Source organism: Pempheris klunzingeri, chromosome 6 (assembly GCF_042242105.1).
Source record: "Pempheris klunzingeri isolate RE-2024b chromosome 6, fPemKlu1.hap1, whole genome shotgun sequence".
NCBI classification, from domain to species: domain Eukaryota; kingdom Metazoa; phylum Chordata; class Actinopteri; order Acropomatiformes; family Pempheridae; genus Pempheris; species Pempheris klunzingeri.
In genome coordinates this window covers 21,131,638-21,152,181 of record NC_092017.1, presented here as the reverse complement: position 1 = coordinate 21,152,181, position 20,544 = coordinate 21,131,638, and the positions used below count along the sequence as shown (strand labels likewise).

Below are 20,544 nucleotides of genomic sequence, written 5' to 3'. Positions count from 1 at the left end.
CACTTACCCCAGTTATAAGGAGCCTTGCAAATATTTTTTTAACCAAAGGATGAAAGTGAGGAATATGGAGAAATGAGTGGAGGTGCTGATCTCAAAGCTAAGCCCATTTTCACACCTGTGTATGCCTGGCAAGTGGACGTGGTTCAGGAAAATTGTGTCAAAAACATGTTGTCCAAAAGTAGCTTTTGTTCTCCTGAAAAGAGCCTCCAGGCATGAAACGAAGCCTCTGGAGTAAAGGGGAGTCACCTGCATCACCTGGCAGTCATTTCAGACACCATTTCAGTATGGTATATGTATATGGTATATTCTTTGCTCAACATTTATTCTGAAAATCATGTCTTTGGAGCCAGGTGATGCAGTGAGGGTCAATGGCAAGTCAACCTACAATGCTACTGAATAATGCCTCATTGAACTGGAAGTAAAAACTCCTGAGTCAGAGCAGCTGAACAATGTTGGCTGTGGGTTTTAAAATAAAGCAAGGCTGGACTTTCAGACAGCCTCTCATAACACTGTAATAGCCTACTACTGTCATAATACTGGAACACTCTCAATTCCTGTTAATAAGGATGATTAAAATGTCAGAATGAAAACCACATGCAGTTCAAAGACTGTCCAGAGGAAAATAACAGAACCGCAAATTTTGACAGACCAAGAGGCCAGACATGATTATGAAAAGGTGCGTGTGTGTGTGTGTGTGTGTGTGTGTGTTGCATTGAAAAGAGATTGCTTCATAGTTATAGTGAATGCATTTGTCATGAGTAAATGCCAAAATAAATGTTATATGTTATATATATATAACAACAGCTGTCGCCCTCTTTTTGTATTAACATTCTTCACTCTGACAGTTCCCATCAATCCATGAAAGGTGTATAAAAAGAAAGAAATACACCTAATCTAAATAAAGCATCTGACTAAGTGACCCTTCATTTCAGGTGTGATAAGATCGGTATTGCAAACAGGTCACCTTACCTGGGATTTCTTCCTGTTTGCATTACTAAGTCAATGAGTAATAGCCTCGGGGGAAGCCATTGCCTAATTTAGCTGTTCCCAACACCACCAGCATATCTATGGTATGCACACGACAGTCATGAGTCACCTGGATAAAAATGAGACCAAAAGGACTCACCCATTCTACCTTCAGTATAGCAGACTGGAGAGCTGTTAAAACACAGTTTTTCAAATATCCTACACAGTAATTCTGGAGATTTACATTGCAAAGCTGAATGTTGGCCCCTATCTGTGTGACTCAAAGCTTACTAAAGAAAACCATAATAACCAGAAACCTCAGCATGGATGTATAGAAAGCAGTGACTGATTGCGGGCTTTGTGAAGAGGGGTAACTCTATACCTTTGGTTCCACAGACAAAGATGTCATGGAGCAAATGGTTCATTGAAGAAAATCTGTGCTTTAAAATGCCCATAAGGGAGAAGCTAGCTGACGCACACATGGACACAATTATCCACAAACACCTCTTTTCCTGTAAGACTACTAGTCTAATTTAAATTACGAATTGTCCCAAAGGTCCTTCAGTTTTTAAGGTATGACTACTGTGTGCTGTTTAGATTGGTTACCATGGTGTTGTGAGTTTATTGTCACTGTAGTCTCCAGCCCGTGTGTGGAGGTGATATGCTGGTAGACGTAAATTCATATTCATAAACCAAACTGAGATACAGGCCTACTGGTGTTGGTGAGTCATAAAAAATGGGAAATAGGGAAATCTGGGAGTTTCAAAAAGAAAACTTTTCTTTGATTTCATTTTACACCCCCTACACTTTTGGCTCAGTCTGCAGCATGGTGTACATGAGGGGATCATAATCAATGAAACTCTTCTCGTTTTGTTCATCTGGTAAAATCAAATGTTACAAAAAACATAAAATCATGTTAGATCAATTGAGAAAAAGTTAAAAGAGAAAAAGAACTAAGAAAACAAAAAGGGTTGATTTATTGGCATATCCAGGAGATCATGCATTTAGGGTACAACACAAATAATATATAGTCAATTAAGACTGATATATTACTGTACATATAGTAATGCAAGAAAAGAATGAAATCCTTATGTTTGTAAGCTGATAACATGTATTTAATAGGATGAAATGGATAGGAGTAAACATAATCAGTTGTATATATAACAAGTAGTGATATATTCCTGACATGTAAATGCAAAGACTTATAACAAATGTTGTTATAGTCTGAAGTAAATGAAAACTCCTTTCCTTTCCTTTTCCTCCTTGTAAAACTCCTTTCATAACAGCTCAGTACTTCTAGGCCTGAATCATTAATGCAGAGGGCTGACATCTAGCTTTTAAATCAGGTGTTAGTAGAGCTGACCTGGTATCACCGTCTTATCCAGCCAAGAGAGGTGGCCTAATGATCCATAGTGATGCAATAGAGAGACTCTAACACACATACACAATCCTCTATATCCATAGATACACTGACAACATACGTTATGGTTATGAATAACATTTAGACTTTTCGGGCATGTGGCCCTATGTTTTTGGTCAGAAAAAGTAGTACATACTTTTATATCATTTGTTTTTAACAGATCAAAAGTATTTTAAGGATTTTATAGATAGACAGACACACACACATACATAGATACATTGAACTAATATTGGACTCTAAGCTGTAGCTGATGGACAATTTTAGAACAGAAGGTGATAAATAATCTGTTGAACTTTACTTTAAGCAACTTATGCTTATTGGGGGACCGAGAATAATAACACCCTGCCTGACATGCATACTGTGTGTGCCTAAATAAAAAAAGTCAAGTAATCCTTTAAGCCAATAAATACAGGACACAGACACAGTGGACAGAAGTCAAACATGATTGCATTAGCTTTCCCAGAAAATATCAAGTGGGTGTAGAGAGCATTTACCCTTCCTATTTGCACTGCAGTGATTCAGCATGCAGTTAAAGGAAAACTTACAATGGCACATGAAAGGGAAGGAAAAGCATTAGGAGTGACTTAGGTATTTCTTTTCACACGGCAGCTTGTGGATATATACAGCCTGAAATGTGCTGGCTTAATGTATGTTTTTATGATGATGCACTGTTAACAACCTCTCACAGGAGAATATAAATCTATGCTGGGACTACAGACAATGTTAATAAAACACTCTAATTTCCAGTGAAGCTGTCACAGAGACACGTATACATGATTAAATGAATACAAACATTTCTGGGTGTTCATGGTATTGAGAATAATGGGATACTTTATTTCCACTGTAAAAGTAGCAGTGTTGGAATGTAACTAAGTACATTTACTTTAGTTCTATATTGTTTATATTGTTTATACTGTCCTGTATTCTTTTGTTCTACTGTTGTAGTTTATTTCTACTTTTCTCCTCACTGTACATAGAGAGTCAAGCTTTACCGAGTCAAATTCCTTGTTTGCCTGTTCAAACTTGGCCAATAAAGTTGATTTGATTTGATTTAATACTTTTCTTTAACTGCAATTTTGATGTGGTTTCCTAGATTAATTGTACACGTTTACTTCACTACCTTTCAGAGGGAAATACTCTATGTTTTACTCCTCCACATGTATTTAGTTACTTTTTGCTGATCAAGATTTTATAAGTAAAAACAGATAATCACATCACAAAGGGGCCACATCAAAAGGGCCATTTAGCTTTATGAGCTCTTTTACAGTTGATTTAGCATATTTTGTTTATAATACTTTTGTGCTTCTACTTAAGTATAAAAAGACAACAGACATCCTCTCACAAAACTCTAAGAAGAATCACACCTTTTTAATCTAAGCTGGACTTCAACCTTTTGACCCTTTTTTTTTTTTTTATTCGAGTGCTTGACCATAAAATATTGACCATGACAAGATGTACAGTTGCTCCTATTTTCCACATCTTATCCATCTGTGTTGAAATGCAATATATTCACTTAACGTTTTTATCTTTGTGAATCTAAAAACAACATTTCCTCCAAACTATGAAGCCAATTGTTTGATATTATAAAAGACAATGTTTGAATTTAAGAAGGGAGGAGAGACCACAGTGTGATTTTTGTGTTGAAAATAATCAAGGAGCGCGTGATGAAGCATCAGAGACATTCCCCACCCGTAGCTAGCGGTGTTTTTTGTTTTGAAAGATTCCCATCATGTGTTCATTTTCGTGTGAAGCTCTATGCCTGGAAGAACTTTGAATACCAGACAAGATCACTTTATCTGAGAGTTCAACTTGAGGATATAGTGCCCTTGTCTGAGTTAACTCTTAATGTGCTGTTTGTAGTAGTGAAATACAACACAGTAGCTCTTGTGTATTGCTCTTAAATAGAATAAGCTAGGAAAAAAATGAAGCTATGTTCTCTCTCTCTCTCTCTCTCTCTCTCTTTTGCTCTCTATCTCCTCTCTCTCTCATCTTGTCTGTTGTTAGGCCTTTATCAAGTAGAGGCTTCTAATTCCTGAAGTGAAATCCTCTTAGGATCTATGCTCTATTTCTGCTCGGTCTATAGGGTCTTTTTTAAAATCTCCATTAGACCAAGCTCATTGGCTGGAAAAGACACACGCATGCACACAAAAACACACACCGTCCAGCAACAGATAGCTTAGAGGAGTGGAGTCGACTGTTGACCAGTCCAAGGTTAGGTACTGATACAAAGGGAGGACTTCACTTTGACTGTGGGAGGTAAGAAAAACTCTACTGATGCCTCTTGTTTTATTTTTTGAAGATTATGGATTGGGAAGTAGACACGCGAAGTTTGATTTTTAATGGGTGTAATAGGAGATACGTTTTTTGATCTGTATGTTTTTACATACATTTGAGACTGATTGTGAGAGCCGTCTTGATTTTTCATGTATATAATCTGCTATTTCCACTATGCTACAACATTAGGTATCATATAGAGTTGATTTATTAATTCTGGTTTAGCTCTTTTCTTGTTTTTAAGTAAAGACTTCTACACAGAAAGAGAACAAAGGATTCTTTCTTTTGGTGCTTTATTTAGTCATGGGTCTGTGTCTAATGACAGTCAGCTGTTTACAAGCGATTATTGTCTGTCTTTTGCTCACACACATACACTTAAAGAATTGAAACCTTGACATGACAAACCTACACATGAGTTCATTTGCTCATGCTAGAACTAATCACAGTAAATCTCCACTTGTGGATTTGGGAGTTAGAGAGGTGGCCGCAAAGATCATCGACCTAGATCATCATCATGACTGCACGTAGGAAGGAAGACTACACTAATTGAAGCACTGGGCACATGCCAGGAGATACTGGCTCTGCATATGTCACGCACACCCAAAGCAGTGTGAGAGACGGTGTGTATTGAAGAGTCACCTTAGATTTAAATCTAATGTGAGTGTATTGTACATCTTCTAAATATGAATGTTGAACAATTGCAATTTATGCACATTTTTTGCAACCTATGTTCTAACGTGGAAGCTGAAAGAATATATATTTAATCATGTAATGTAGAAAAAATTGTAGTGTATACACACATGTTCATTATTACCATGAAAATGATAACATCGTTGTTTTCCACCTGTTCCATCTCAAAACAGAATCTCTAAAGACTAACGGCAAGCAAGAGAGAGATTTGTTGCTGTTCAGTAATCCTCTTAGACTGCATTAATTTAATTAAACATCACTGGACTCACTTGGTATCCAGTAGCTCTGTCACAGTCGAAAGAAAACTTTAAATCTGTAGCAATACAACAATCTAATTGATAATAAATGAGAGCAAGTGTTACAGACCATGAGCACGTTGAAAATGAAAATAATGATTCATTCCAACATCAAAAGCCACTGTTAGTCATACCATAAAAACATCATATGAATTAACGCTGTGTGATTTTCAATTTTTTGTCCTACAGGTAGCTCACCAGAAAAATGTCTGACAGAGCGGTTGACTTGGAGGAGACCGTAACCCACACAGGTGAGTAGCAGCAGTGTTTCCAAATATCACACAGTAACCGAGCATTTTTACAGCCTAGTGGTCTTCGTTTGTGTTTGTGCCGTGCATGCATGCATCATTTAGGCCTTTAATAGGAACAGTTTCATAAGTAACACAGCAAGGGCATTGATTACAGACCAACTGGTTCTAAACAGACAACGAGAAGACCAAAGTAGAGCACAGATCTGTAGAGCTTTGGCAGTTTAACTGACGCTCTAATCTTCTTTTTCTTACGTAACAGTGGTGCAATTAGTGTATTTCCTAGACGGTTGGGGTGAAGCTTTAATCCCCACATTAAAACAGGATACAGTACCCACCAATGAGTCACAGCTGCACATTCTCAAGTCTCATTGTCATTTTACAAAGCCATACATGTATACCACATATTATTTGTAGCTTTAACATCTTATTTTCCCTCTCCATAGGTCCAAAAGGAGTCATTAATGACTGGAGGAGGTTTAAGTTGGAAAGTATGGACCAGGAAAACTTGCCACCTGCAAAAAGAGAATTGCTGAGACAAATGTCGACCCCAGGCGGGCCAAAAGATGACTCCAGATCAAACGTTAACCGCAAGGTACAACCAAACTCTTTAATGGGCAGCAAATACTATGCTTTTGATTGTGATCTTTCAACACTGTGCATTATGAAACAGCTGTGGCTGCTCTCTGATGAGAGCGTCTCGAAGTTACTTTAGAAAGCTCATGCCTTATGAATAAATTAATGTGTCTAATAATCATAAGAAATCGCAAATACTGCACTTCCATAGCCCACGTAACTTGTAACTGTTGTATTAATGTCATTTTTCAGATGAGTGTCCAAGAATATGAACTGCTCAAGGAAGAGGATGAGGGATGTCTAAAAAAATACAGAAAGCGCTGCATGCAGGAGATGCATGATAAACTCAGCTTTGGACCAAGGTTTGACGGTGTGCATGACCTGGACAGCGGAGAGGCCTTCCTAGAAGTCATAGAGAAGGAGCATTACAGCACAGTGGTGGTTGTCCACATCTACAAGGTTGGGGTCAAAGGCTGCGAGGAGCTCAACAACTGCCTTGACTGCCTGGCTACTGAGTATCCCACTGTAAAGTTCTGCAGGATTGATGCTGTCGCATCCGGTGCTGCCGAGCGGTTCTCGGATGAGGTTTTGCCTACTGTGCTGGTGTACAAGGCTGGTGAACTACTAGGAAACTTCCTGGCCTGCACGCAGCACCTAAACGAGGAGTTCTTTGCCACTGATGTGGAGGCCTTCCTCAACAGTTACGGCCTGCTGCCAGAGAAAGAGCTGCCTAGTTTGGAAGATGAAGCAGAAAACGATGTAGAGTAAACAAAGAGTTTGGCTGCTGAGGAACAAAGCAACCTGTCTCAGAGGACTGGATACAGAGCTATGAAAGAGAATTTATGACATAAGACAAGTTTTTCTTTTGGGCTACAGCTAATAGAAAAAACATGACATCTCCACAAGCTCACTAGTGTTTGAGGATTGTTCTCTAAAGGAGAAATTTCACATCTTAGTTGGTGAAGAAATCTCGATGTCTCAGATATGGGTGCGCTCAAATATGGGTGTGGGTTACATATGGTGAGGAGATACATCACTTATTAATTAATAAGAGTATATCACACATCCCCTCATCGCCACCCAAACAAAAGCCAAAACCAGCTATCTGTAATTTATTGCAATGCTTTATTTTGTAATGATAGAAAATAGTGCATGCTGTATGTACTTGTAAAAATATATCAATCCAAAGACTTTTTTGTAGCATTTGTTTAGATTGATCTGTACACAACTTAGATCAAAGTAAAAATCCTCAAATGTGACACAATATTTGAACTCATGGAAACTTACAGTCTCTGTTTTTTGCCAAAATTGAAAAACCTTTTAAAGAGCTAAACAGAGCAGAGACTCTTGAGACTTCCGAGGCCAAAACACTCTGGATGTGGAAACATTCTTGTGTAAACATGTACCCCAACTGTTCAGTCCCAAATTACCTTCCCTTGCTTCCTCATCCAGTGAGGTGGGAGGTGCGTACTGCATCTGGAAAACAGTCATGATCCTCTGGTTTTTTACCATCGTCAGTGAAACATTACCAGTAAGGTGTTCATCCATTTTTGTGTATTTTATATCGTGGACGAGGGAGACAGTCATGCGAAAAGGAAACCGTGGGTTTGGGATTTTCTTAGTATGATATGACTCAACAAGTCCTCCACTCAGCACAATGGTCAACATCATCATCATCATGTATGATTTGGATTTGGGAACTATTTTAAACTATGTACTGTAATATGAAACATAGCCTAATGTTATCCAGAATACAAAAAAATTAATAAAATCATGTAACATAGAAGAGTTTTGGATGGCATTTTATTGATTTATGATACTAGAAGATCTGCTTGTCATCACAGTGGTTTTTCTAGTGATTGAACAAACAAGACAGAATGTGTTATTATGGGAGTTTTAAAGGCACTGGTAGGTGGATTTGTTTCATCTTTGAACTTCCCCCTGTGTTTTCAGTCTAAGATGAGTTAACCAGCTGCTGGTTATACCTTCATCTCTCATCTCATCTCATTTTCTATACCGCTTATCCGTCAGGGTCGCGGGGGAGCTGGAGGCTGACCCCTCTCGCGGGCCCCTTGGGCGAGAGGCGGGGTACACCCTGGACTGGTCGCCAGCCAATCGCAGGGCCACATACAGAGACAGACAACCATTCACACTCACACTCACACCTGCTAAACTATTGTTTTAAGTGTGATTTCTTCTATCACCACCATTATCTGACGATTGTTCCAGGAGATTCAGCCAAAAATTTGGGTTCCCCACCAACAGCATCTAGACCCCAGGAAGGGATATTCAACATACTTAACCTCTCTGTCTTCAAGCAACATCTCTATCTTCAAGCAGCGCCTTATGCTTTGATACAAACTAAATCCAAAACCTTGTCTAAATCTCAAGGTAAATTCACCCAAACTTTCTTTAGGGACACTTCTTTATATAAAGGACCATACAACTTAGTAACTTAAGTTGTATCTCTACATTTTTACAACAATATTGCAAGAATTCTCTTTAATAAAAAAAATCATCTGACCCCATCTGACTCAATGTATTCAAAACAGAGGCACAAAGGCAAGAGAAATGCATTATGCACACATGCAGGGCTACATGCCATTGCAGAAGGCATCTCTCTCCTCTCCTGAAGAAGCAGGCTGTCACATGTTGAATAACCTCATCTGTTAATCTTGTAACATATTTGAGTCTCCTGTGACCCCAATGAGCTGCATTCATGCCAAAACCGCAACATAAAAGCCAGTTAAGATTTTTAAGTAAAGACTTGCAATACTATCCCACAATTTGACATGCTGTGAATTAAATTAAGTTGTATCTGTGGAAAACTGCCAAACACATTACCACACAAAACACACCCACAGCTACTGTCGGAAACAGAGGTTTGTAGCAAAGATTATTCTAAATTCTTAAAGAAGGTATGTGTACATTTCTATATTATCAATATAGTCAGTTCAACTTTTATTTTCAACCTGATTAGTCATATTGCTTGACTTGCCAGGCAGATGTAACAATATCTGATAAATTATTGGTCTTCTGCTTCCTTTTCTCTTCAGCTGAATGATTCAGCATCAACTTTACCATGCTTGACTTAATCATAATGTCAGATAGCAGCATGTAATGTAATGCTTCATCAAAGAGTGTCATTTGATTATACGTAGTGCAGAGATCTACACCGAAGTAACCAGGCCAATCCTCTTACAGGATTAAGGTTTTTGCTTTAATAGTAGTAGCATGGTAAATCCAAGGACAAAAAACATTATAGTCATCTCAGCATGGGGTTATACACAGTTTGTCATCTTTATACCTTTATACATTCAAAGGTGTCTCCTTTTATGTGGTTTCAGACAAGTGAGTTCTAATAATCTCTGACATATTTCCTGCTAAGGAGCTTTTGATTTCTAATTACAGAATTTAAGGGCTATTGAACAGTGACACGCTAACACATATTTCTCTGAGGACATACATGTGTCTGAGTTTCCAAAGTAACACATCTGGCACGGCTTGCATTGCCTCCAGGTAGTAACACCTCATTTTCACACAGTAGCGTGTCTAAGATTTATCAGGACGTTTTTTTTTTTAAAGCTGCTCATAAGGTATTTATGAAAAGTGAGAGGTTTTTGTGAGATGCCCAAACATGTCAGCTAGACTGGCTGCTGCTGACCTGGACTACAGCATTGTCTTACCAATGCAAGGTTGGAAATGCTGTAGTCTTCTGCAAGCCATAACAGGCCTACAAAGTTCACACAAACTAAAGGGCCTTATTCGCAGGAATACGCCTCCGTGCTTCAGCCACATTTCACAGCCATGTACAGTACACAGTAGCCTATGCGGCGTTCCTCCAACAGGAAGCAGAGTGCAGCAGAAGCGTGTGAGTCCAAACAAGAATTGAGACAATACTCACCTAAATACTGATGAATAAATGACTCATGTGTAGGCTCAGAATATGGCTCAGGGAATATGTGGTGGACTGATTTATGGCAGACATGGTTCTGGTGAAGAGGCTATCTCTTAGTATGGAGGTGCGGGCAGAGAGGGTCTTATGACGTCTGCCAGATGGAAAGAGTTCAAATAGACAATGGCATGAGCGTTAAGATTCCTATCAGATGCTGGCAGCTTTCCTGAGGCACTGTGAGGTGTGGATGTCCTCCAGAGCTGGGAGCTGTATCCCAATAACCTACAATGTGCTGGACACAACCTGCTGAAGAACTTTACTGTGAGATGAGATATCCGACAGAAGATGAAGTATGTTTGATTATTATGATTCTCTCAGTGGTGCAGCGGTAGGAGGTCACCAGCAGCTGTTTGAGCAGCCAGGCTTGCTTCAGTCCTCAGCAAACACAACCTGGGAAACTGGATAGTCTCTCCACCCTGTCTCTGTTGATGAAAGGGTGAATGGGGACATCAGCCAGAGATACTTGTAAATACCTCAGATAGCTGTTTAGCACAGTCCTTAAGTGCGCAACCTGGAACTCAGTCAGGACCTGCAGCTTTGCTTGGATTAACACTCAGCAGAATGCATTATGTGTGCTCAGTGTGAGAACCTGTTTGTCCTCTACGGCCGGAAATCCGGGATTCTTGCATTTGTCACATTGCTGCTGATTTCAAAGCGAGCAAAGGAGGTGTTGAGCTCATTTGACAGTCCGACATCACTGTGTGGGTAGACAGGGTTGTTTTTGTAATCAGACGTAATTCTGATGCCGTGCCACGTGCTCCCACTGTCAGTGCTGTTGAAGTGATCTCATAAAGATTGTCTGTGAATGGGAGAGGGCATATTTGCTTCAATATTCTGTAGAACATATAAATGACCAAAGCATGGGGGTCCTCTAAGAATCACTGACTGCGTTATCTGAGTCAAATAAAAAAGTCTCTGGGATATCTCTAATTTTACTCAGGATAGCTACCCAGAAACCTCTTTGAACTTGTTTCTTGGAACAGGCCCCAGAGCGCAATTTGACTCATCACTCAAACAAATGTTTACCTCAATGTTTACCCCTGCAATGACCACCTGATCCCACCCCCATATCTGGTGTTTTGATTCTCCTCTTTGTTTATTCTGCTGCGCTAATTGGAGAACTTTTGTGATTTCGTGTTTGGACTCTTGGAAAGCCCAGCTGCTTCGCTCCAGTTCACCCACATAAAAACCAATTGCACAGAGGTGATGTCATGACACGACAGTGGAGACCTGGTCTGAGGCGCACATGGCCCCCGTGCCCAAATATGGACAGAGGATGTGTGGGAGATGACATAACTACAAACAGTGTTCGCCGGCTGTCATCATTATTGAACGACTATTTCAAGTCGCTTTGTTTAGATGTTTTGAGGTTTGTTGTGACTCAGTATTTTTAGGGCTGAAGAGATAATGTAAATATTTTTTCTTTGACTCATTTACTCCTGATGGCATCAAACTTGTGCGTATTTGAAAAAAAAACAAACAAGTATTTTTCATGTAACTGGAATGAGATGCAACCACAACATTGACACAAAATACTATTGTGTTATTACTCAAACAAGGCGGGGTGAGCAAATTATTGAAGATAACAATAGAGTGGAAAGAAGAAGAAGAGAATGAGTAGCACAAATCACTCCTGCATCAGAGCCCACCTTTGGGTTCATTACTTACTCATTGTTATAAGGAACTTAAAATGGGGACTTCACTTCGTGGAACACCCTCCAGCTATCTCAAATACTATATATAACCATGTGTAGGTGTCCATGCTTCTGGGTTTCACTCTATTCTGACAAGTGCTGACAATAACCAACATGGCTGACTCAGATTAGGAGCAGTTTGCGCAGCAGTGTTGCTATAGGTTACTTTACATCTTGGTATCCAGGCGTGACAGCCATGTGTAAGAAAATAGTTCTGCTGCCCGGAGCAAACATCTGCCTTAATGTTTCTCATGTTCGTGCCATCGGTCTTTTGTCTCCAAGAAGTATTACCCTGGTTATGAACCAATAAACCGCTGAGGTATTTGTCAAAACTGGTCCAGACAGGGTCCAAATACCTACCAGGCATATGTCACCAAGGATGCCGTTAATAAATGACTGCACTGAGGAAGTAACTAAAGCCCACATATAAGCTGGGGATTGAAAAAGAACAATCAATCTAGCTCCAACTAAAGCTGCTGTACACATGAAAAAAGAATGTGTTTGATGAATTTTAGATAATTTGAGGGTTACATTTTCTGTAGATTTCATCTACCTGAAAGCTTCAAAGCTTTCTCTTCATTGCCAGCTGTATATTTCTGTGGGAGAATACTAAATCCCTTTTAATTGATTTAATTCTTTGTCTTCATATTTTAAGATATAAGATGAAAACCATTCATTGTGTAGCATGTGTGTGATTGTAGAATTAAACCATTAAACCCTTTCTTAAGGACACCCCCTCTGCATTTTCAGTCGTAGCTATGGCATGAATATCATCTTCATCCCGCCTTTCTAATTACATTGCAGGAAACTTTGCTCATGTAATGACAAGTATTGAACACAGATAGATGGACACATACTGGTAAAAAAACGACCCTGAACCCTCTGCTTAATTAACGAGTTCAACGAGATTACCAACGTTTAGCCATGTTGATGATATCAAGCATCTATAGTGGTCTTTTAACACAATAAAGAATGCACTTTAAGTATCAGTTTTATTTCTATTAAGTGTAGCATGATATTCTATAATGAAGCATTCAAATGTTATTGTCTTATAAGAATGGGTTGAATAATTTAATCTTACATCAGTGCTGTTACTGCTGTTGTGGTTTGGTCTGCTTGGTCAAAGCTGGATTTCCCAGGAATGCAAGTTTCTCTACAAATTCTCCTCTGCTGGATTGCATCTTCCCTTTGAGTGACACACACCTGCACAAACACGCACACACCCACTTACTCACACTGACTTACATGTACATGCAGACCAGCACATACACAGCTGTTTTTCAGCATGTGTTGGCGCCACCTGCTGTTCATCTTTGACTGAGGGAGTGAGTATTCGGGGTATTTAAAAGCAGAGGTCAATACAGAGGACAAATAAAGTTAATAAATGAATAGTTTCAATGCACAATTCTATTCAATTGTTAAGTAATCAGAAAATCCCCAAGCCACAAGTGATTTCATCCTATAAAATGATAATACAAGATAAAATGGTCATACATTAAGGGTTAAAGTTTATTTTTGACCTTGGAAAACAACAGTTGAGGGCCCCAGTAACAAGTGGACCTTAAATTCATATTTTGCCTTAGAATGAATCTTAAGTTCTAAAAAAAATAAAAGCCCATTTTAGAAAACATCCGTGCCTAATACAAACCTGTTATTTAAGCCTTATAAAAAGTTCCTCAGGAAAGTGTTTCAGTTGTGAATGGGTCTTGTATGTATAATAATGCAGGTATTTTGCAGGACTTGGGAGAGATGCACGCTACAAATACCTCTCTCGGGAGTTTGAATATCAGAAATACAACTCCCATAATGCTTCAGTACCTTTGACCACGACAAATCGCAACCGGCGCTTGCGCGTGGAGTTGTTGTCGGAAAAATGGCGGCACTGCTGCTGCAAGAGCTGGACAGTTCCGAGATATCCAAACTACCAAAAACACTTCAAAACAAATTTGAGAGGATTCTATCGGATCAGCAGTATGAAATCGATTCTCTGAAAGCACAACAGGAACAATTTCGTGTTGACAGCGGTAAGATATTACCTGGTTTTCTGTTAGCAAGCGGTGCTAAAGTATTTTGCTTTACTCACCATGCACGCATGTCGGTTGACGGAATAAAGTTAATAATGGAGGCTGCATTTAGCAACAATTAAGCAACACAATAACGCTAATCACTGTGAACGACTTTGGGAATTTGGAATAACACCAACGCTAGCTAGGTAAACCAGCAGTTTACCAACCACGATTTTATGCTAATGCTAGCTTTAGCTAACCTACTGGGCTACCGTTATGGAACACAAGATGACTTTGGGCAGTATTTGAGTTAAATAGCGGTGGTTAGTTAAACATTTTGACGTGTTTTTGTCTTTGTTGATCTTCTTCTTACAGAGCAACATTTCTTTGAGAAAGTGAAACAGCTTGCTCAATGTCAGGAACAGTTTTTGTCCCAGACTCAAGAGCATCTTAAACTCAAAGATGAGTTTGCCAAGCTTGGTAAGAGTGAACTTAAAGCAATATCACACTTGACTTTACTCACGTTCACTTCATGTTGTATTACTTCATGATATTATCTTTACTCAACTCTCCCTTCAGAGGATGAACTTAAAAGTGTGCGTGAGAAGAGCAGGGAATATGAATTGGGCCAAGAGAGGTTGTCATCAGAGCAGGTAAGGCAAATCAAATCAGCCATGCTAATAATCAAACATGTTGGAAGTTAGCTTCCGATTCGCCAGTTAAAGGGAATTGAACTGACATTGTTGAGCTCCTTTTTGAGATCTGTCTTTTTGCATTTTCACAGAAAGAATACAGGGTTTGCAAATTTGAAAGTGGGTTTTAGGCAACCTCAAGGCTGTTTTACAGACTTTGCATCAATCTAAAAAGCAATGTCCACACAACAGTTTTAATAAGCTTCGCCTAAAGGAAAAGCATGATAACATGTTGATGCCCACAACATTTTATATTATTCACCAGCAGTGCTTCTAATATTTCTGTGTAGATGTTGCTGTCAAAAACCAAAGAGGAACTGGAGGCAGAAAAGCGTGAGCTTGTGCGAACACTGGAGAGGAGATCCTTGGAAGTGGAGCATTTAAATGGTATGGACAGATAAATTGGTCTGAAAACACTTGTTGAAACATCTAATTTGTGTTAGTACATACTGACTGTCACTTGAACATGACACTTATGCAATTTTTGTTGCTCCCCCAGATGACTTCAGGCAACTCAATGATAAGTTGGTGGAAGTCAACACCTCTAAAATGACTCTGCAGATGAAGTTGGATGAACTTGAAGCAGCTGAAGTCAACATTAAAGTGAGCTATATTGTTACATTGTGCTATACATTGTACAGTGATTGAATAATATCTTAACATCCAATTTTTCTATAGAGGTAGTTACTTTATAAACAGCTTTTACCTTCTATCATACTGTACATGCTCCCTTTGTAAACAAGTAGCTGAATTAAATTGTGGTGGTTTGATATCACAGTACAAGGAAAAGCGTATGGAACAAGAGAAGGAGCTGCTGCATGGCCAGACATCTTGGCTGAATGAGGAATTGAAAGCTAAGAGTGAGGAGCTGCTGTCCCTGTCCCGAGAGAAGGGAAACCAGATCCTGGAACTGAAGTGCAACCTGGAGAACAAGGAAGATGAGGCATATCTCCTTTTTTTGTATTTACGCAAAGATTTTTGTATAGCTCAATGGCACCGAGAGAAAATCTTTGATGGTAGTAGCAATGAATACAATTATAACAATAGCATGAAGGTATTTAACTTTGTTAAATTCCATCACATTATATGTCAAGCTGGGTGTGATGCACAAACCATAAAGGAGTAGTTTTGCACCTAAATAGACATGAAATATGATGGGGATTTACTGCCCAGTGCTCTGCTCATACTTTGGCTGTACATAATATTGTTTTTGCTTGTGACTTTCAGTTGAACAGACTCCAAGATCAAGTGAGCAATTTGAAGACTTCAAATGAACACCTTCAGAAACAGAATGAGGACATGATCAGCAAACTAAAAGAAGTATGTGTGTGGTATTTCGTACAGCCTGTCCCACGGTTTTATTCTGTCTCATTTTAGACAAGCAATTTTATTTTATAATGTACTGGATATTCTGCAACAGGCTAGCACTCAATGTGAAGTTTAATCATTCAAGTGTGTAACAGGATCTTTACTCATTCTAGGCCAAGGACCAACAAGCCACTATGGAGGAAAAGTTCAGAAACGAGCTGAATGCCAACATTAAGCTTTCTAATCTGTACAAGGTGTGTATACATATGACAGAAAGCTGATGTACAGTGGTACAACCAAAGCATTTTCTCTTAGTGATTAATTCAATCAGAATATACAAGCACACCTCATGGCTTGGGCTTATTTGTTTGGATGATATTTTAATGGTATTATTATGATAGATAATCTGTGTTATCCATGTATTTCAACATCTAAAATCAAATGTGAATGTTGGGGGATAGTGCCAGCCCAAACTTGCATCAGTTTAAATGATCTGACTGCAGGAAGACTTTTGGTGAAGGCATACTGATAGTGATATAGCACTGCTACACATCCTCCCTTCCCAAACATAGTACTGCATACATATCTGTGGTTTCATTAGCCTAATTCATATTGACAGTGAATGAAATTTTTCACTGACTGTTATAGTTAAATTCCTTTTCCCTTTTTTTTTTTTTTTTTTTTTTTTACCATCACTAACCCTGTTGTTGTGGTGGCAGGGAGCAGCAGCAGATTCTGAGGCAAAAAGTGAAGAGCTCAGTCGAGCAGTGGAGGAGCTGCATAAGCTGCTGAAGGATGCTGGAGAAGGTGCGTGGCTTTAACAGTATTACCACAATTACATCCCTGTTGTTTAGTACTTGACTTCTTCTGAGAAGGAGAGACTCCGAATATACATAATTTTGTTTGTTTAGCCTAGCGGTTTAAGTGCTGATATGCATTCCAGTTGCTGTTATTGCTTGACATTTGCTCTGTTTACTCCTTTCACCACAGCCAACAAGTCTCTTGAGGAGAAGTTGGAGGAGATGAATGGTGCCACAGACAAGACTGTTGCTGAGTTAAAGGAGAGGATCCAGGGTCTTGAGAAAGAGCTGGACAATGCCAATGAGCTGCTGTCTAGTTCTAAACTCAGAGGTCTGTTGGGCTGATTCTTGTTTTGTCTTCATTACACTGGTTGTTTTTGTGGACATTTCAAAGTAAACTTGAAAACTTTCTTGAATTTAAAATAAGCCGACATCAAGACTTGTTTGGATTTTCTTTAGATTAACAACAATGACCTGTGCTCTTTTCTGTACTTTTTTGATGTCCAGGTCCTGTCGGTTCAACATCTGTGCTCTCAGAGGAGCAAATGACAACAATGTCTCCAACAGCAGCTGCTGTATCTAAGATAAAGCCTGGCATGAAGTTGACAGAGGTATATCCAACTGAATTTCAACACCCATATTACTGTATTATAGTCCTTAGGTCTGAGGGAATGTCTTGTGGAAATTATTGATGAGGTAGACTGCCACAATGGATGTCTAATATTACTTAATGTTAGACAGCCCACAGACTATGTTAAGGTTAAGCTTATGTAAGGGGCAACAACCAGTATGAGGTTCTTTTTAGTATATTAACACTGGTTAGTATTGACTTGCTTGTCCTAATTTCTCAGTCAAGTGTTGGCCTAACAATGTGCACAGCTGTCTTCACTGTTCATGTTTCCATTTTCTGTATCCCATGTTTCTGTATTTTCAGTTGTATACAGCATATGTGGAGAGCCAGGAACAGCTGCAGTTGGAGCGTTTGGAGAACAAGCGGGTCAACAAGTACCTGGATGACATTGTGCAAGAAGTGGAAGCAAAAGCTCCTATCCTGAAACGGCAAAGGGATGAACATGAGCGCATGCAGAAGTCAGTGGCCAGTCTTTCTGCCAAGTTGGAGCAGGCTGTTAAGGTGAGAACTGCAGACAAGTTGCATGCATGTTCAGTGGAATGAGATTTTCGATTAGTTTACGTTTCTGCTTTTCTTCCATTAAAAATCTGTGCGTATTTGGCATTGTAAGTATAAATCAATTTATCAGTGGTGGAAGATGGGTAAATTTAAAGCAGATGATTTGCTTATTTTAAAACTGGTGAATAAAGATTACAGTCAGCATTACCTTCTGCACTCAAAGTCAGCAATTAACAGTTCTTTTCATGTACATGTGCGTTGACCTCAGGAGGTGCACCGTCTGCAGAAAGAGGCTGATGAAGCTAACAAACGCTCCACTGTTCTCGAAAGGGATAATCAGAGGTGTGAACTGCAGCTAGGAGACATGGCTCAGCAGGTGGGCTCTCACTCTCTTCCAGGTTAAAAGATAACTGTGGTCATTTTCAGACAATATGCATTACAGAATTCTCCAACCTCTTATCTTCTATGCCATCCCGTGGTCTTTCCTGCCAGGTGCGTGTGCTGCTGATCGAGCTGGAAGAGGCTCGGGGAAACCATGTAATTCATGAAGAGGAGGTGAGCTCAGCTGATGTCAGCAGCACATCAGAGGTCATCAGCCAACACTTGGTGACCTTCCGCAGCGTAGAGGAGCTACAGAAGCAGAATCAGCGTCTTCTGGTGGCCCTCAGAGAGCTCAGTGATGCTCAAGAGAAAGAGGAATTTGAGGCCACTGGCAATAAGTATGTTATAATTCATGCGGATTTATTTTTTTCCCTCCTTTGTCTTTTTATAGTTTTTCATATTAATAAATCTATTAGTTTAAGTAACCAGAGATGTTAAACTGTCAGTAAGACTAAAAAATGATAAACGGTTACAGGCGTGTTGAACTGGAGCAGAGTTTAGAGAAAGCCCAGAGTGAGCTGGAGTCCCTGAAGGAGCAACGCAGCCAACAGGTTAAGATGACTGAGTCCATTGTGAGGCAGAGGGACATGTACCGTGTGTTGCTGGCTCAGGCAACTGGAGTCAACTTCCCTCAGCAAGGTAAGAGATAAACCAACTGTTGACGCAAAACCATAGACTGTATAAAAGAAGTGGGTCTTGGTCTGAAAAGTGAAGCCACTGCGAAAGTCCCTTAAACCTGCATTCTTTCTAATGGCTACCAGGAGGTGACTCCACGGGCTCCAGAAAGAAGTTTAGTTGCATGAAAGAGAAAATGAACTTACTTTTTACTTGATTTATAACCTCAGCAAACATTTTCTCAATAAGGTTATGGTTTAGTTTTAAGTAATTTTCAATACTGCATGATGTTCATTCTGTAAATTATGGTTCCGTTTAGAGTAAAAAAATACCATAAAGCTATGCTTTAGGGTGGGGCTACCTTCTGACTAACCAATCGGAGGCGGTCTTCATGGAATGAACATCATTTCTGAAATGATGTTCATAGAATGAACACCACTTTCAAAACCAAGATGGCAATGCTAATAAAGCCAAACTCAAAACTGCAGGCCACAAACCAATGGAGTAAGTTATGGTGACTAAGGCCACTTCTTATATACAGTCTTACAAAGCAAGATACCCTGTCTGTGCACATTTACTAAGTTATATTTATGGGAGCAATTTAAAGTAGTTGAGGTTCAGTCAGATCCAGCATCTCCTCTTAAACAGCGTTGTGATTATTTTTGCTATTTGCTAATGCTGACTGCTCTTCCTTCAGGAACACCACCAGAGGAGTTCTCCCTGACCTCCACCCCCCGACGCTCACCTGCCGCAGTTCCTCCCGCAGGAACCCCCACTGCACTTGTCTCTATGGCAACAGAGTCTGCTGAAGTATTGGAGGCCAATGCAGCTTTGCGACAGGTGAGTGCCACATGAGCTTGGGCCGTTTATTTTCCATGTCTGCCACTAGATGGCAATATGTCTCTATTGAGAGATCTACATTATATGAAACACAAGCATACATACATACATACATTTTATATATATATGAGATTCTTATCCTTTTTTGGCTAATGATGCTAGAGAATAAAGTGAAGTGAAATAAAAAACAAACTAAATAAGTCAAAACAGATATAGGTTTATTTGGTCCTCATTTTATCAACAAATCATCAGAAAATGTAATTCAGTGTTCCAGCAGTAATGTGTATGCAAAATATTTGCAGCTGAAGGTTTCAGTCAACAATGATGACGAATCACACAAGCCTTCGACTGCATTGTCACATGAATGGGTCAAATACCAGTGTAACGTGTTCATTGTCCTCCATGAAAATTGTATTTCTCAAACAATAACTATAACTGTATTGACGTAAATATTTGTGGTTGCATTTGCAGCTGCAGGAGGTTTTTGCCACCTATAAGAAGGAGCGTGTGGAGAGTGACAAGGCCTTTACTGATCAGAACGAGAAGCTCCAGGAGCAGCTCTCTGACCTCCATTCCCAGAATGCCAAGATATCCACCCAGCTAGAGTTTGCCTCCAAGAGGTAAGTTTGATAAACATGAGCAGGAACGGTTTAC

General features: G+C 39.5%; 2 protein-coding genes across 4 annotated transcripts in view; both read left to right on the top strand.

The window, feature by feature from the left end:
- The first annotated feature begins 4,521 nt into the window (after positions 1–4,521).
- Positions 4,522–8,091, top strand: pdcb (phosducin b). Of its 2 annotated transcripts, none has more exons than XM_070832004.1 (4): positions 4,522–4,642; positions 5,836–5,897; positions 6,341–6,489; positions 6,723–8,091. In XM_070832004.1, the coding sequence occupies exons 2-4, from the start codon at positions 5,852–5,854 to the stop codon at positions 7,236–7,238; spliced, it is 711 nt and encodes a 236-aa protein (XP_070688105.1). In that variant the 5' UTR covers positions 4,522–4,642; positions 5,836–5,851; the 3' UTR covers positions 7,239–8,091. The 2 variants fall into 2 exon arrangements, with proteins under 2 accessions (XP_070688105.1, XP_070688106.1); XM_070832005.1 differs by lacking the exon at positions 4,522–4,642 and adding an exon at positions 5,212–5,280.
- Positions 8,092–13,992: 5,901 nt separating this feature from the next.
- The window catches only part of tprb (translocated promoter region b, nuclear basket protein), a 22,197-nt gene continuing 15,645 nt past the window's right edge, over positions 13,993–20,544 (top strand). Inside the window, exons 1-17 of one of the 2 annotated variants that reach the window (XM_070831628.1) lie at positions 13,993–14,143; positions 14,501–14,605; positions 14,705–14,778; positions 15,108–15,204; positions 15,317–15,420; positions 15,596–15,760; positions 16,045–16,137; positions 16,299–16,379; positions 16,845–16,932; positions 17,116–17,256; positions 17,433–17,536; positions 17,860–18,057; positions 18,323–18,430; positions 18,547–18,773; positions 18,911–19,074; positions 19,748–19,890; positions 20,362–20,510. In XM_070831628.1, coding sequence (XP_070687729.1) covers positions 13,993–14,143; positions 14,501–14,605; positions 14,705–14,778; positions 15,108–15,204; positions 15,317–15,420; positions 15,596–15,760; positions 16,045–16,137; positions 16,299–16,379; positions 16,845–16,932; positions 17,116–17,256; positions 17,433–17,536; positions 17,860–18,057; positions 18,323–18,430; positions 18,547–18,773; positions 18,911–19,074; positions 19,748–19,890; positions 20,362–20,510 — 2,192 coding nt within the window. Of the gene's footprint in view, positions 14,144–14,500; positions 14,606–14,704; positions 14,779–15,107; positions 15,205–15,316; positions 15,421–15,595; positions 15,761–16,029; positions 16,138–16,298; positions 16,380–16,844; positions 16,933–17,115; positions 17,257–17,432; positions 17,537–17,859; positions 18,058–18,322; positions 18,431–18,546; positions 18,774–18,910; positions 19,075–19,747; positions 19,891–20,361; positions 20,511–20,544 lie in introns of those variants that run through there. The other variant, XM_070831626.1, reaches the window with a different exon arrangement.